The sequence below is a fragment of the Lissotriton helveticus genome, chromosome 1_1 (assembly GCF_964261635.1).
Source record: "Lissotriton helveticus chromosome 1_1, aLisHel1.1, whole genome shotgun sequence".
Taxonomy (NCBI): Eukaryota; Metazoa; Chordata; class Amphibia; order Caudata; family Salamandridae; genus Lissotriton; species Lissotriton helveticus.
This window is the reverse complement of record NC_136057.1, coordinates 169472841-169485848: the sequence shown is the minus strand read 5'-3', so window position 1 is coordinate 169485848 and position 13008 is coordinate 169472841. Positions and strand designations below refer to the sequence as shown.

Below are 13008 nucleotides of genomic sequence, written 5' to 3'. Positions count from 1 at the left end.
CCGGGGTGAATGTCTGACCTAGTGCAGCATTCTGACCATCAATTGGTCTTTTTGCACTGGAGGTAGACAGGGCCTACTGTTTTGGTACCTGTGTACAGGTAGTGGACACGCCCTACTCCTTCGCTACCTGTGTACAGGTAGTGGACACTGCCTACTGCTACTCAACCTGTGCACTGGCAGTGGACATGGTATACCCCTAAGCTACCTATGCAATGGCAGAGGACACTGCCTTCTGCTATGCTACCTCTTCACCTGGCAGTAGACATAATGTACCACTTTGCCACCTGTGCAATGGCAGTGCACACTGTACTACCTGTGCAGTACCGTGGACTAGGCCTTCTGCTAAACTACCTGTGCCCGCAGTGGACACTGTCTTTTTCTATGATACCAGTGTACTGACAGTGGACACCATCTTCTGCTACTCTACCTGTGCACACAGAGAACAGGGCCTTCTTCTGGGCTACCTGTTCAGTGAACACAGCCATCTGCTTTGCCACCTGTGTAATGTCACAGGCCATGCCTGTCTTTTTAATATCCAGTGCAGTGTCAGAGGTCAAGGCATTCTTAACAACTAGTATAAATGTTAGAGAACTATACCCTCTGCCCTACCACCAATGTACCAAAAAAGGACAGTGTGCTCTGCTTCAACCCCAGGGCAAGGACAGAGGTCAGTTTCATGAGCCCCTCCCTCAGGGAAATGACTGAGAACAGAGCCCCTCCCCACTGGTGGTGAAGCGACAATGGACAGGGCTCTCTGCACCTCTAGAGGGGCCAGACCTCAGCTCCATCTATCCAATGCCAAGGCCACAACCAATAAAGTCAGAGGGAATGGATGTGTCCACATGAAACGCACTTCCAGCAACAGGCGTTGCACTGGGTAGTCCCCAGCCCCAAACACATGCGCCATTGTAGCATACCCACAATGCACTGCAATGCACACTCAAGGACGCGCCGCACAGAGATAGCTCTATAGGCAGATCAAACACACATGGAGGTCAACATGGAGGAAAAGTGATCAACAGAAGATGAATTTGCAATTAAAGCATCTGGAGGGAGTTGGGAAAAAAACTCTTTATAGCGGCCCAGCCCAGGGGCTCCCCAACAAGCTCTAGCAGTGTGGTGAGAACAAGGCTGGAGGTGAGAGAATGAACATGGCCACAGACACCTAGACACATACAAATGTTTTGAAGCAGGCGTGCTTGCAAACAGGGTTTCTGAACGTGCCCGGGTATGTTCTTTATTTCTGTTGACCGGAGAGAAGCAAGAAGATGCTAAAGAATTTCATCTCGAGCAATGTCAAACTGAGCATCCCAGAACTGGACTGAGAGGAAGCTCACACGTCACAGGTCCTAAAATCCAAGAACCCCAAAGAGGCAATGTTTGTAATGGCAGCTAGAGGATTCATGTATCCGTGTGGTATTGAGGGATTTCAATGCAATGCAGCAATTGTTCAGGGTGTAGGAGTGTGGACTGTTCATCTGTGTATATGATCACATCCTCAAACTCCACAGTTAGTGGAAAGGTATTCGACTGATGGGCTAGAAGCCGAACTAGGCTAAACCACTGGGGTGGTGGCGTTTGGGCAATAGGAACCATTGTTCATTCAGGTGTCCTGAGCAAGTACCTAGCTAACCGAACAAAGATGACAAGGTCCCTTTAGCATATAAACCCCACAATTCAGTACCGGATCCATGAGTTTAGAGTGTTGAAGGACTGAACGTGTTGGTGTAAGAACACCTTGTCTGGTTGCTTATACCCAATGCTAAATGTGGAAGGACCGTGCGACAGTCTTGAAACATCTCCCAGGCTCAGGGTCTTCTGTTTGATCCAACAAATCAGAGTCCTGTAGGACTGAAAGTGTAGTCTTCGAATGCGTGGTCTCCTACCAAGGTACATGAGCGTACTTTCAAGACTTTCAGGTCTTAAGAAGTGGTCTTCGACCATCTCTGCTGAGCTCTTGTTGTGATCCAAGAACTTTGCATAGTAGGGAATGAAGCCTACAACACAGAACTCTTAGAACTGTTCCCCCGGCTCCTGCAATTGATCTACGAACTTGGGAGTCTCGGAGGACTACACAAGACCGTCTCAGAGTATCTAACCCAAGCGCTTTTCTCGGAGGATTACACAAGACTGTCTGAGTATCTAACCCAAGCGCTTGTACTTGACAGCATCAACTTCAAGTCTGGGAAGATGGCACAAGGCAGGTTCAGAGCTTATCCACAGTTTTGTACTTGCTTCACGTCACTTTGTTTTGAGTCTTCCACCCATAGGTCGTACACAGTTCTGTGCAGGAGGCTCTCAACAGGCTGGGCTACCTCACTGACACAACATTTTTAGTCCTAGGGAATGCAGAGGCCTGATCTTAGTATGTGAAATAAACAAGGACCCCCTGATTTGGATCAATTTCCTGGGTCAGGGCAAGAATTTATGTGAGTAAAATACCCAGGCAAATCCTCAATAGAGACACTAGCACATGAACAGTGGCATTAGCCCAACCATGGTTTAGAAGAAAATATAATCAAAAAACGTTTTTGCACATATTTGTGTATTTTAATTTCTGTTATAAAACATGATTAAATGATAGAAAATATTGAGTACATTAATATTTATACATGATAAAATATTCCAGCATTATAGCATATGCATGGATCTAGACATACATCAGGTACATATATGTTATACAATAAAAAGATGGTTTCCTGTCTACGCGTTTCGACACAACTGTGTCTTCCTCAGGACTGTACCATCATATTTCTATAAATACCAACACGTGGTGCCGGGATTAAAGCCAATGTGGAAGCAGATACACACAGTAAAAGGTCCCAGGGTAAAAAGAGAAATAGGTAGGTTCTCTAATGTTAATGTCCTGAAACCATCAGCTTTTGTACGTATTGGCAGCAAGATTTACCGCCTGTTTTTATGATAAAATGTGCGTGCCGGCTGCATGAGGTTCCCGGCGTCTTTAATTCGGGATATACACCCTTCACTCGGTCAAAAAAGTGTGGACCGGCTTTTGAGGTAAAATGACGTAGCCTGACTACACGCGGTTTACAGCGTCTCTTGTGCGTGAAATAAGGAGCTGGACGCGGACCGGTGGCAAATGGATCCCGGCGATTTTTCGTACTTCAGCCTGAAAACAGGCGGTAAATCTTGCTGCCAATACGTACAAAAGCTGATGGTTTCAGGACATTAACATTAGAGAACCTACCTATTTCTCTTTTTACCCTGGGACCTTTTACTGTGTGTATCTGCTTCCACATTGGCTTTAATCCCGGCACCACGTGTTGGTATTTATAGAAATATGATGGTACAGTCCTGAGGAAGACACAGTTGTGTCGAAACGCGTAGACAGGAAACCATCTTTTTATTGTATAACATATATGTACCTGATGTATGTCTAGATCCATGCATATGCTATAATGCTGGAATATTTTATCATGTATAAATATTAATGTACTCAATATTTTCTATCATTTAATCATGTTTTATAACAGAAATTAAAATACACAAATATGTGCAAAAACGTTTTTTGATTATATTTTCTTCTAAACCATGGTTGGGCTAATGCCACTGTTCATGTGCTAGTGTCTCTATTGAGGATTTGCCTGGGTATTTTACTCACATAGAGGCCTGATCTTAGCCCACCAGGACAGGACTAAGCCCACTGAGGGTTTTGGCAATGGCCAAGAATGAGCTTGCTGAATGGTATTTTTTATTTTTACATACATTTTTTGATTGGTCAGTTGCACTCTCATAACAGCGCTCAAAAAGTTCTCAGGTTTATTTTTGTGGCAGTCACTTTGGTCAAAACAAGCAAGTGCTCTCCTGGCAGGTGCCGCATTCTCCAGCTATAAAAAGAAGAGCTGAGGGTATTTTTGCAAGCGATGCCGCCATATTGTTTCATTATCGTTTTCAGTTTCAAACCCATCAAAAAGTGTGGGGCAAACAAAGCGACCCCTAGAAAGCACAATGAGTTTACAATGGTTGGTTGCAGGCTCATATGATAACATTCAAACATATGAGTTTCTGCTCATGTCTCCCCAGGGCCTTCTGGTACTTGTAGGCTTCCAAGGGGCATTACCACTTTTTTTTAACATTTTGTCTTGGACACACTGGTAGGCCTGCCCCCTGTCCAATAGCCTGTGACCTGCAGCCTGTGCTGTTCAAGCGGAGTTGGACAGCTTTGGGTGCCTGACTGCTCTACAGTTTGGAAGAGGCGTCGTGTTGCTTGGTGGAAGATGCACAAGCTCAGCATCTTCCACGCAGGGGAGACGAGTGCTCAGCAGTGCCCGCGAATCTGGATCATACGAATCACTGCTGTTGATGGTGTTGCAGAACCTTTGTTGGAACAGCCGCTTGCAGAGCAAACTGGAAAACATTTAAGTTCAGAAGAGGAGTATCAGCAGTTCAACTCCAAGCATTTAGTATCCGGACAGCTGGTAGTTGCAAGGCCATTGCATGCCTCCTATCTACATGATCTAGAAAGGTAAGCTGTTCGTTGTGAGTACTGCAGGGATCCGCGTGTAGAGAGTACCACAACTAAAAGAATAGAGATATAAAGGTTGAAGGTAAAATAGAACATTTGTTGTTATATTTATTGTGGGGCACTGGAAGAAAATAAGGAGATACCAAAGTAAGATCTAAAGTTAGTCGTAATTTCACAGGATTGCATGTTCCGACCAGGAGCGAATGCTTTAAGGCCAGATTTCGAAAGGTGCCACTCTGGGACAAAACGGTACAAAAGGGGGTGGTGATGGACTGAGCATCTGAACCAATCAAACACTCACACCCAGTCAACAGATCTGGGTTTAATCCATCACCGTTCTTTAGCCCACTCTGCCACCCCAGTTCAGACATGGCCATATGCAAATCAGTCTGACCCTGTGCCTCATGGGAATAGTCCAGCCGGAACTGCCAAGCCATGCCTTCCCTGGACCGGATTCAAGCATCCTAGGACCGGTTTCTGGCATTACAGCCGTCTTCAGCCCGGCTTGCTTAAATCCAGTGGCAAAGTGAGCAAGGGACTCACGTCTGAGCATACCCTGCCAACTTATGGCGAACAAAGCGGTACAAAAGGGGGTGCTGATGGATGGAGCATCTAAACCAATCAAACACCACTGCCTTTTGTACTGTTTTCCCTGAGAAGGCAGACTCTGTGCTGGTGCGCTTTAAGGACAGTCTTGGACAAAAGGCATGTCTGGTGGAAATATGAAATGCATTGTCTGTGGCAGCCAATCTAGTGAAACTTTGTGAGATGTTCAGAGTCAGTGCCCAATTTATGCAGATGTCTGATAACACCTAAAATGTCAAGCACTGACAATGCGGAATGTGCAGTCGGCAACAAATGTGATGCTCATACTTAGCCACCAGTCTTAAGAGTGAAATTCACTCACTCATACTTATTTTATTAGGAGCATGATGAAGGTAAAACGATTTAATTGCTGGATGTCATCTGGCACCTATCCAGTGAACAATCTCCCATTAATGTGACACTGCAATGTCTTTCGGTATTCTGGGGTATGACGTCCCCGACGTTTTAGACGAAAAGGCATATATTTGGCTCTGTAATGTGCAACACGGGTCCAAGCGTTTCAGTATGACCCACATTTTCATTGTAGCTACTAACTGTAGGAGATTTTCATTGCAATTCATTTAAAGTGCATTTACCTCATGTGGATATCCTAAAATCAGGCTGGGTCCGGCCTCCCGCACCCTCTGATTCCAGCTACATCAAAGCTGTATGGAATATTCAGAGGCAGGTCAGGTTTTGAAAGTGCCTGCCTGATAGGAAGGTTTAATAAAGCCATATAACGTCATACATGTATGAAGCTCAAGTGAAAAAAGTAAACCAACGCAATCAGTGGAAGATGTCTCAGCATACAATTTGTTGCCAGGCTGCAATCAGAATGAAGCACACTGAATGCATGGACATGTGATATTTAGATGAGGGTCTTAAATATTCGTGGGAATTAAACTAAGTAGAAGAATTGGGTTGTTATAACTATTACTGAACGTGCAGGTAAGGTGCCCCAAGCTGTGAAAGGTTAACTTTAACTGCATTAATACTGGTAAAATAAGTAACATCTACAAGTGGTTTAAAAAAAGATGAACTTTTCACTGATGTCATTTTTAATAGTAGCACAGCGGAATAATGGACTTTTGAAGGACAATTCAGACTGACCGCGAAGACTGTATCAGAACATGACAGTCCGCTCTAGAAGTGCACACCCAATGGGGTGCGAGTAAGGGGGCCTATAGTTCGTATGGAGACTGGACCTCTTGGGCTACTGCTGCATCTCTGTGAAATCTACTCCCTGATCCAAGCAGCAGGTGATCATAGCAAGCTAGGTGAAGTGCTGGCACTAGCAGCAGTCAATCTGAGACCTCAGCCTCCTCGCGAGAGACATAGCCCGTCGTTGGTCACCTACCTGGTGTTTGGTAGTTGAGACGCCTCATCTCCACCGGGTCGGACGAGTTTGCCAGCAATGAATCCTTCAGCCCCACAGTTTGGTCATCTTTGCCCGAGGGAGAACTGCCTCTTTTTCTAAGAAAAAACAAAAACCAAACACAACAGTTGTGTATTTTTTGAAGCTGAAATTGCCCACTGTGCCTAGACTGCGGCGAAAGAGACTGGTTCTTGGAACAAACTACTCAACTAGCCAAACGGATTTTTAATCTTATAACAAATCCCCCAACAAACAAAATGTCAGGCCCATGAAAAGAGACCAAATAAGAGAAAATGAATGGCCTTTGGTGCCACCATTCTAGGTGTCCACTCAGCACACGTCTATGTGAATTCACCCACTAGGGTGTGTGGATTGGGCAAGCAGGACAAGGCGAAGAATGCTTGAAATCGTAAGCCGTGATGTCCTATGGGGCAGATTCAAACTCCAAGGCCATTGTCTGCAACCAGCCACAATCCCACAGAATCATCCATGCAAAGCACCAGCCAGTCACCTGCCTGGCAAAGACAAAGCTCATGTCATCAAGGAAGGAATACACCCGAAGGAGCTGCTCAGCATCACATCACAGTCCACAAACCCATCTGCCTAAACTGAATAAATTCTCAACAACAAGAATAAGTGCCAATCGTCTTCAATGGGACAAAAACCCAAGAATTGCATGCAACAAAAGCGTAGAACCACCACATCACCTCTTTCTTTTAATCAGTACTCAAACCAGCATACAAAAATGAAGGAGTTTATGAAACTTATTCACAAAGCAACACTACGGCCACCAAAATAGCTAGATTGTCCAGACAACGTGAGTAAGCCAAGTCTACAAAGCTACCCTCGTTCCAGACATCAATAGCTTCCATTGGTCAAATGCTGGTGTCCCAGCCACAAGCGATAATCAATAAGATGCACGTTCTGACTCCAAGTTCAACAAGACCTCCACAGCGCCTCAATCCAAGGCCACTCCTGCCATAAGGATGCACAGATGTATCAACTTATCCACAAGAAGGCAAACACTCCCCAAGCCGAGGAAGGATGCTGTTTATCGCTGATCCATGGATGGCCACAAGCTTCTGCTCTTAAACCCAGAGTGCCCTTAACCTTCCACCCATTAATGCTCAAATCCTTGTCATTCTAGGTGCAGCGGTCACCCCAACCAAAAGGCCAAGAGCCAAGAGGTCTCCCAAACTCAAAGTCGTGTGCTCACAACATCTGGCCATTACCGCCATGAACTTCAACTTATCCTTTTACCAGCCCTAAAATGCCACTCCTCTCTGGGTTCCAGCCGTGAGAGCTCTCCGCCCAGATTTTGAGGTACCCACATACTGTTGGAAACTTTTAACAGAGGTAAAAAGTGAAAGAAGCTCCTACCTTTCTTGTTTGCTAAATCCAGAGAAGAGCAAAAAAACAGATAAAGCAAAGCACGGTTAAATTACGCCACAAAACACCAGGAAGCAAAGCTAGGTATAACTGTAATTGGCTGCAAACACAGGCAACGGGCACATACGTGGGAGAGCGCATGAACACAGCGGGGAGCGGGTGTGCGCCCGGTCGATGTGTGAGCATGATGGCGTGCAAGCAGTTATGAGTGAGTGTGAACACTTCTGAGCATCAGTAGACATGCTTTAGACAATGCTCTGGAAATTCTGAACAACAGCGTAAACGTTTATTGTACTTCAACCATTTTCAGAACTACTTCTGTGTTAAAATAGGTGTCTAAATCAGCCCTAAATAAAAGCCACCTCTCTACTATCAAGTGCTTTTAACCTCCCAAAATGCAACAGGTTAAGAAAGGAAAGCCTAGACATGGAACACTGTGTAGACCTGGGGTGAGGTAGCTCTCTTTCAGTAATATCTGAAACAAGCAACTTGCGAAGAGCGGGAGAGAGACCCGCAAGGTGCTGGAGGAACTACGAGTACAATCTACTTGAAGGACAGAGGGTCCCTAAGCCTTCTGCTACTAATGGCAAGTTTCTAGCATTGATTTTTCATAAATATCTTTTTACGGACGCCCGGATTCCAAGGGTCTGGTCCACTTATTTGTACAACTCCACTGCTTAAAGAAGGTTCTTCCATATATTCCACTGCAGATGCAGTCCAAGGGCATGGCCGCATGTGTCCCCTAGCGACTGGACTATGGGAAGCCATTGACATGGGAGTTCAAAATTTTAAGTTTGGAGGCTCCCGCGAATTCAGAAAAAACCTACCATATTGGATTGTGAGCTTTGCAAATCTGACCATGTGTCAGAAGCCAGATTGTTTTGAACACCGGTTTCCATTGAAGTCTGTGTTTTGAACTGTGTGCCTCATAAAAGACCAGGCAGATCGTCTTCTACAACCTACTGACCCCTCCATATTCCTCCAAGGTTTCGGAGGTCAGACGCAAAGGACCTGTATGAAGTTCCTTGCATCGAAAGTTCAAATTGTGGAAATCTTTCAATCGGAGCCTACCTTGGTATCAATGTGCTTGTCTAGGAGCTCTTGCTTTTCTGCACCTTCGGTTCCCAACCACAAGAACCCATGGGCAGTACTTGTACTTTAGAGATAAATAAAGACATACAAATGGTGGACAGCCAATCTGCGGCGATTGTATGCAAGCGCACCCAGACCCTCAACAAATTGAGCTTCGATGCTCGTCTCCTAGCAACAAAGGCACTCTAGGATCTATCGTCCTGCACTTGATGGACACTTTGAGAGACTGAAATCTTCAGCTATTTCTTTCCAGCTGGTGTGAGGCAAGAAGTGTGCAGGCAGATATTATTAGGTTGTAAGACTGAAAATGTGGATTTTTCCCCAGCTTCGCTCACTCTGAGTCAGGTCCACTTTGCAACATTGTAAGAAGGGTGATCCCTTTCATGTGTTGGTTCGCAACTGTTGAATAAACTTTTTTTTTCTTTTAGACATTTTTAAATACATTTATCATCAGTACGTTCGAATGTCTGACTGCAGCCTTAGGTGTTTGTTTGATAATGTCAACCCAAGGTAGCCTTTTTAGGTTTTATAAGCAAAGCAATTTGGTGTCCATGTTGGTTGTTTCCATTTCAGAATGCACTGAGGGACAGCACAGGAAATACTCATCAGGTCTACATAAGCAGATGTCTTCGACTGATAGGGCTGAGAAAGGCAATGGTCATATATACGCAGCTGCGCGTGAACATGAGTGTGCAAAGAATGGACGGGGAGACGGTGTGCCATGTGAGCTCAAACAGGGACGAGTGTCCATAAGCAAGAAAGGGGATCCTGGAAGCGTGGATCTGAGCGCTTATGCAGACGTTGCTCTGAAGCTTTGAGGCTCTGCTGCTCAGAGCAATGGTGGGCGGCATGTTGCATTTACTGTGATTGGTCGGGCTGAGCAATAGCATAGTAAAGAATACAAGGTGTACCCTGGCCATGGGGGCAGCTCACCTCTTGAAGAGAAGGATGGCAATGACGATGATGATGATGAGAATGACAGCCAGGACAGGGCCCATCACCCAGAGCATCTCCGGTTCATCCTGCTGCTTGGCCATGGAGGACAGCTCCTTCACGATCTCGTCCGAGTAGGGGCTCGCGGCGTACTTCTTCTGCAAGGAATAAGAAAGGGAGATCAGTGGTGGAGAGATTGAGAATTACACATGGAGAGCACAGAGAACTTAAACTTCAAACCACAAGATTTTAAGTGACAAAAACTGGTGTGTCAAGAACTTAGGCGAAATGGGGTAATTTGCCTCCTAAACAAGGGTGCTTGAAAGGGCTGGAGGACCCACATGTTACCGGCTGCTGCAGCCCGAACAGTCCTTCAGTAAGTGAGAGACGGGTGATGAGCTGGTCTTGTTCAAGTTGGACTCTTGGGTATAATCCGGGATATAACAAAGTGGTTCAACATGGATGTTACAGAAGCAGGCATTGGAGAGATGTGCATGTTAGGAACACCAGGGACAGAGGAACATGACCAAAGGGGCAATGGACACAATGTGTCTGGTCAAATACGGTGCACCACAGCCACACACGGAGAATCAACTTCTTGAACCAGTGAAGTTGGTTTGGAAAATTTGATAATGTAAGAACACAGGGGGGGTAAAAGTAATCTAAAAAAATAGGTGGGATGATTTGTTGTGCTTCAGGAGTCAGAGGTGTCAATGACTTAGAGCCAGATTTAGATCTTGGACTATGGGTTACTCCATCACAAAGGCGACGGATAGCACGTCCGCTGATATATAAATCCCATGAGGATATAAAGGAATTTGTATTTCAGCGGACGGGATATCTGTCACAGCTCTGAGTAACACGTCTGCCAAGATCGAAATCAGGCCCTTAATCACTCCAAAAGAAGATCTGGAAGATCAACGCGATCGGCGTTGCTTCAAGATTCCACCTCTTACCTTTCTGTGGAGACTTGGGTAACGACTCGAGTCTCAACATTCTACCAAGGACTCGAGTCTCAACATTCTACCAAGGACTCGAGTCTCAACATTCTACAAAGTATTCATGTCCATGGCTTGTAAACTTGTGGGTGTCCCGCCAGCACAACACTTACGCCTGTGCCTCTCTTAGGTGGGCTGAACACCTTTGAGAAAATGTCTACAATACACACTCTTCTCTTTTTACATACACATATGCGTAAGCTCCATATTTCACATCCCCTCCCCCACTCAAAGGCTTTGAGAGGAACCAGACATCTTCCTTTTGTACACCCAACCCCATGCAGTTTTTAAGACCTTTCTTTGACACACATTCTACACGTCTCCCACCAGGGGTTCATGCCCCACCTATTGCTTTTCTACTCTGCCTAGGGTGTAACACCTCCATTTATAGATTCCAAATCCCTACAGACCCTCACACCCCCAGCCCAACTGCTGGGTGGAGCCACCAAAAGCAGGAAGACACCTAATTGGCCCACGCTTTAACTCCATGGAGCGTCACCGCAACCATCATTTCTCACTATGCTTGCTAGGAATGTCCCACTGCACAGCAACACCCCTCGCCACCTCTTGAAGATTGCAGGAGTGGAGCCAATACATTTGGCAATAAACACCTGAATACCCTCTCAGGTGATGAGCCGCGCTATATAAATCCAGATTAATTAATTGATTGACATACTGCAGCAATTGGGGAAGGGGCAATTATCAGGTAAGGTTAGCTCTGCTTTTCTTTTAGTATTAAGTCAATGAGGTTCACCGGCATCCTGATAAACACACTTCTTGGGTGTGACACGCTGGAACCAATGCGTAGTCACAAATGGATCATATGGTTATATAATAACGGGTGCTGTAAGGCGGTCTGTTCTAGGGCAAAGTCAAGGGGGATCAAAAGGAGAATGGGATCAACAACAGTCCAAGAAGGCAGGTTGTGGAGGGGCAGTGCCCGGGCAGCGAGGGAAGAGAAGGTCCAGTAAAGGTATTACCCAAATCCTACACATCAATTGGAATTAGCCCTATATAAATGATTACACGAAACAAAACAAACCTGCATAAAGCAGTTCAAAATAATCCCACCCAACATTACTCAACCTAACTATATAATTGCCTAACTCAAAGTATCCAAACATAACCCAAACCAAAGTGATGCAACACGGTTTAATCCAACCTCTTTCAATGAAGCCAAAACCAGCACAACATAACATAATGCAAAGGGACCCAAATAACCCAAGCCAAATTAGCATGCCAGAGGACACAGCACAACATCAAACATAACTCAATCCAATATAATTCATAGCACCACCCACTCCAATCTACCAATCCCACCATAACCTAATTCCAATAGAATCCAAACACAACACATGCGAATGTTATCTAACAAAACTACCCAAGCTACTCAAACTAAATCAACACAAACCATTACAACCCAATCCATAAAACTGCCACAAACCAATTTACACAGATACAACACATTCAGCATTAATCCTGCCAAGTCCAAAGTAACACCCTAGAAGCCAACCAACTGTAACCAAAATGGTATGCCACATGCAAACTAGCTCACTGTATACAATCTGGCCCACAACCTACCCCCAGAAAATCCCACCAAGGAAAACTGCGTAACCTATTTCTAGAAAGTCCATATTCCTATTGACCCAATGTAATACTTTAAAAACTCACAGCGTCGCGATCCTCCAGCGAAGCTAGAACGAAGCACTGGTAACTGAGGTCTTCCCTCAAAGGCTTGTTGACGAAGCCATTATAGTCCTTCTCGTCTCCCAGGGTGAATGAATCGGGCAGGTTGGTAAGCTGGGCTGCAATGTATGGCTTCATTTTGTCGGCTTGCCGTCGCTGGCGTCGTCCCGGGGATCCCTGGTTGATGGCATCAAGGATCTAAAGGCAGAAAATCGTTCTCCGTGAGACTTGAGCGAGTCTTGCCAGGGCTTTAAAATGATCTTTTCAGTACCCCAGAAAACTCATGCAATCGCCTAAACCCAGTTACTTTAGAGCACCCTGCACATGAGCACCACCTCGAAGGCTGTACAGATGTAAAGGGGCTGCAATCAGCTCCCAACCAAGCATGCATGGACAAGAAGCATGATGTTAAGAACGAGGTATTCAATTACGCTGTCAGGTGAAGTTCTCATCTTGTAGGCACA

The 13008-nt window shown here is 45.4% G+C and overlaps 1 protein-coding gene across 4 annotated transcripts in view; it reads right to left on the bottom strand.

Annotated features, from left to right (window-relative positions):
* PTPRF (protein tyrosine phosphatase receptor type F) overlaps window positions 1–13008 on the bottom strand; it is a 761542-nt gene that overhangs the window by 82257 nt on the left and 666277 nt on the right. For all 4 annotated transcript variants that reach the window (XM_078660336.1, XM_078660567.1, XM_078660486.1 and 1 more), the window contains 3 exons: window positions 12530–12742; window positions 9861–10018; window positions 6429–6544 (listed from right to left, as the gene is read on the bottom strand). In XM_078660336.1, the coding sequence (XP_078516462.1) occupies window positions 6429–6544; window positions 9861–10018; window positions 12530–12742 (487 nt within the window). The remainder of the gene's footprint in view (window positions 1–6428; window positions 6545–9860; window positions 10019–12529; window positions 12743–13008) is intronic.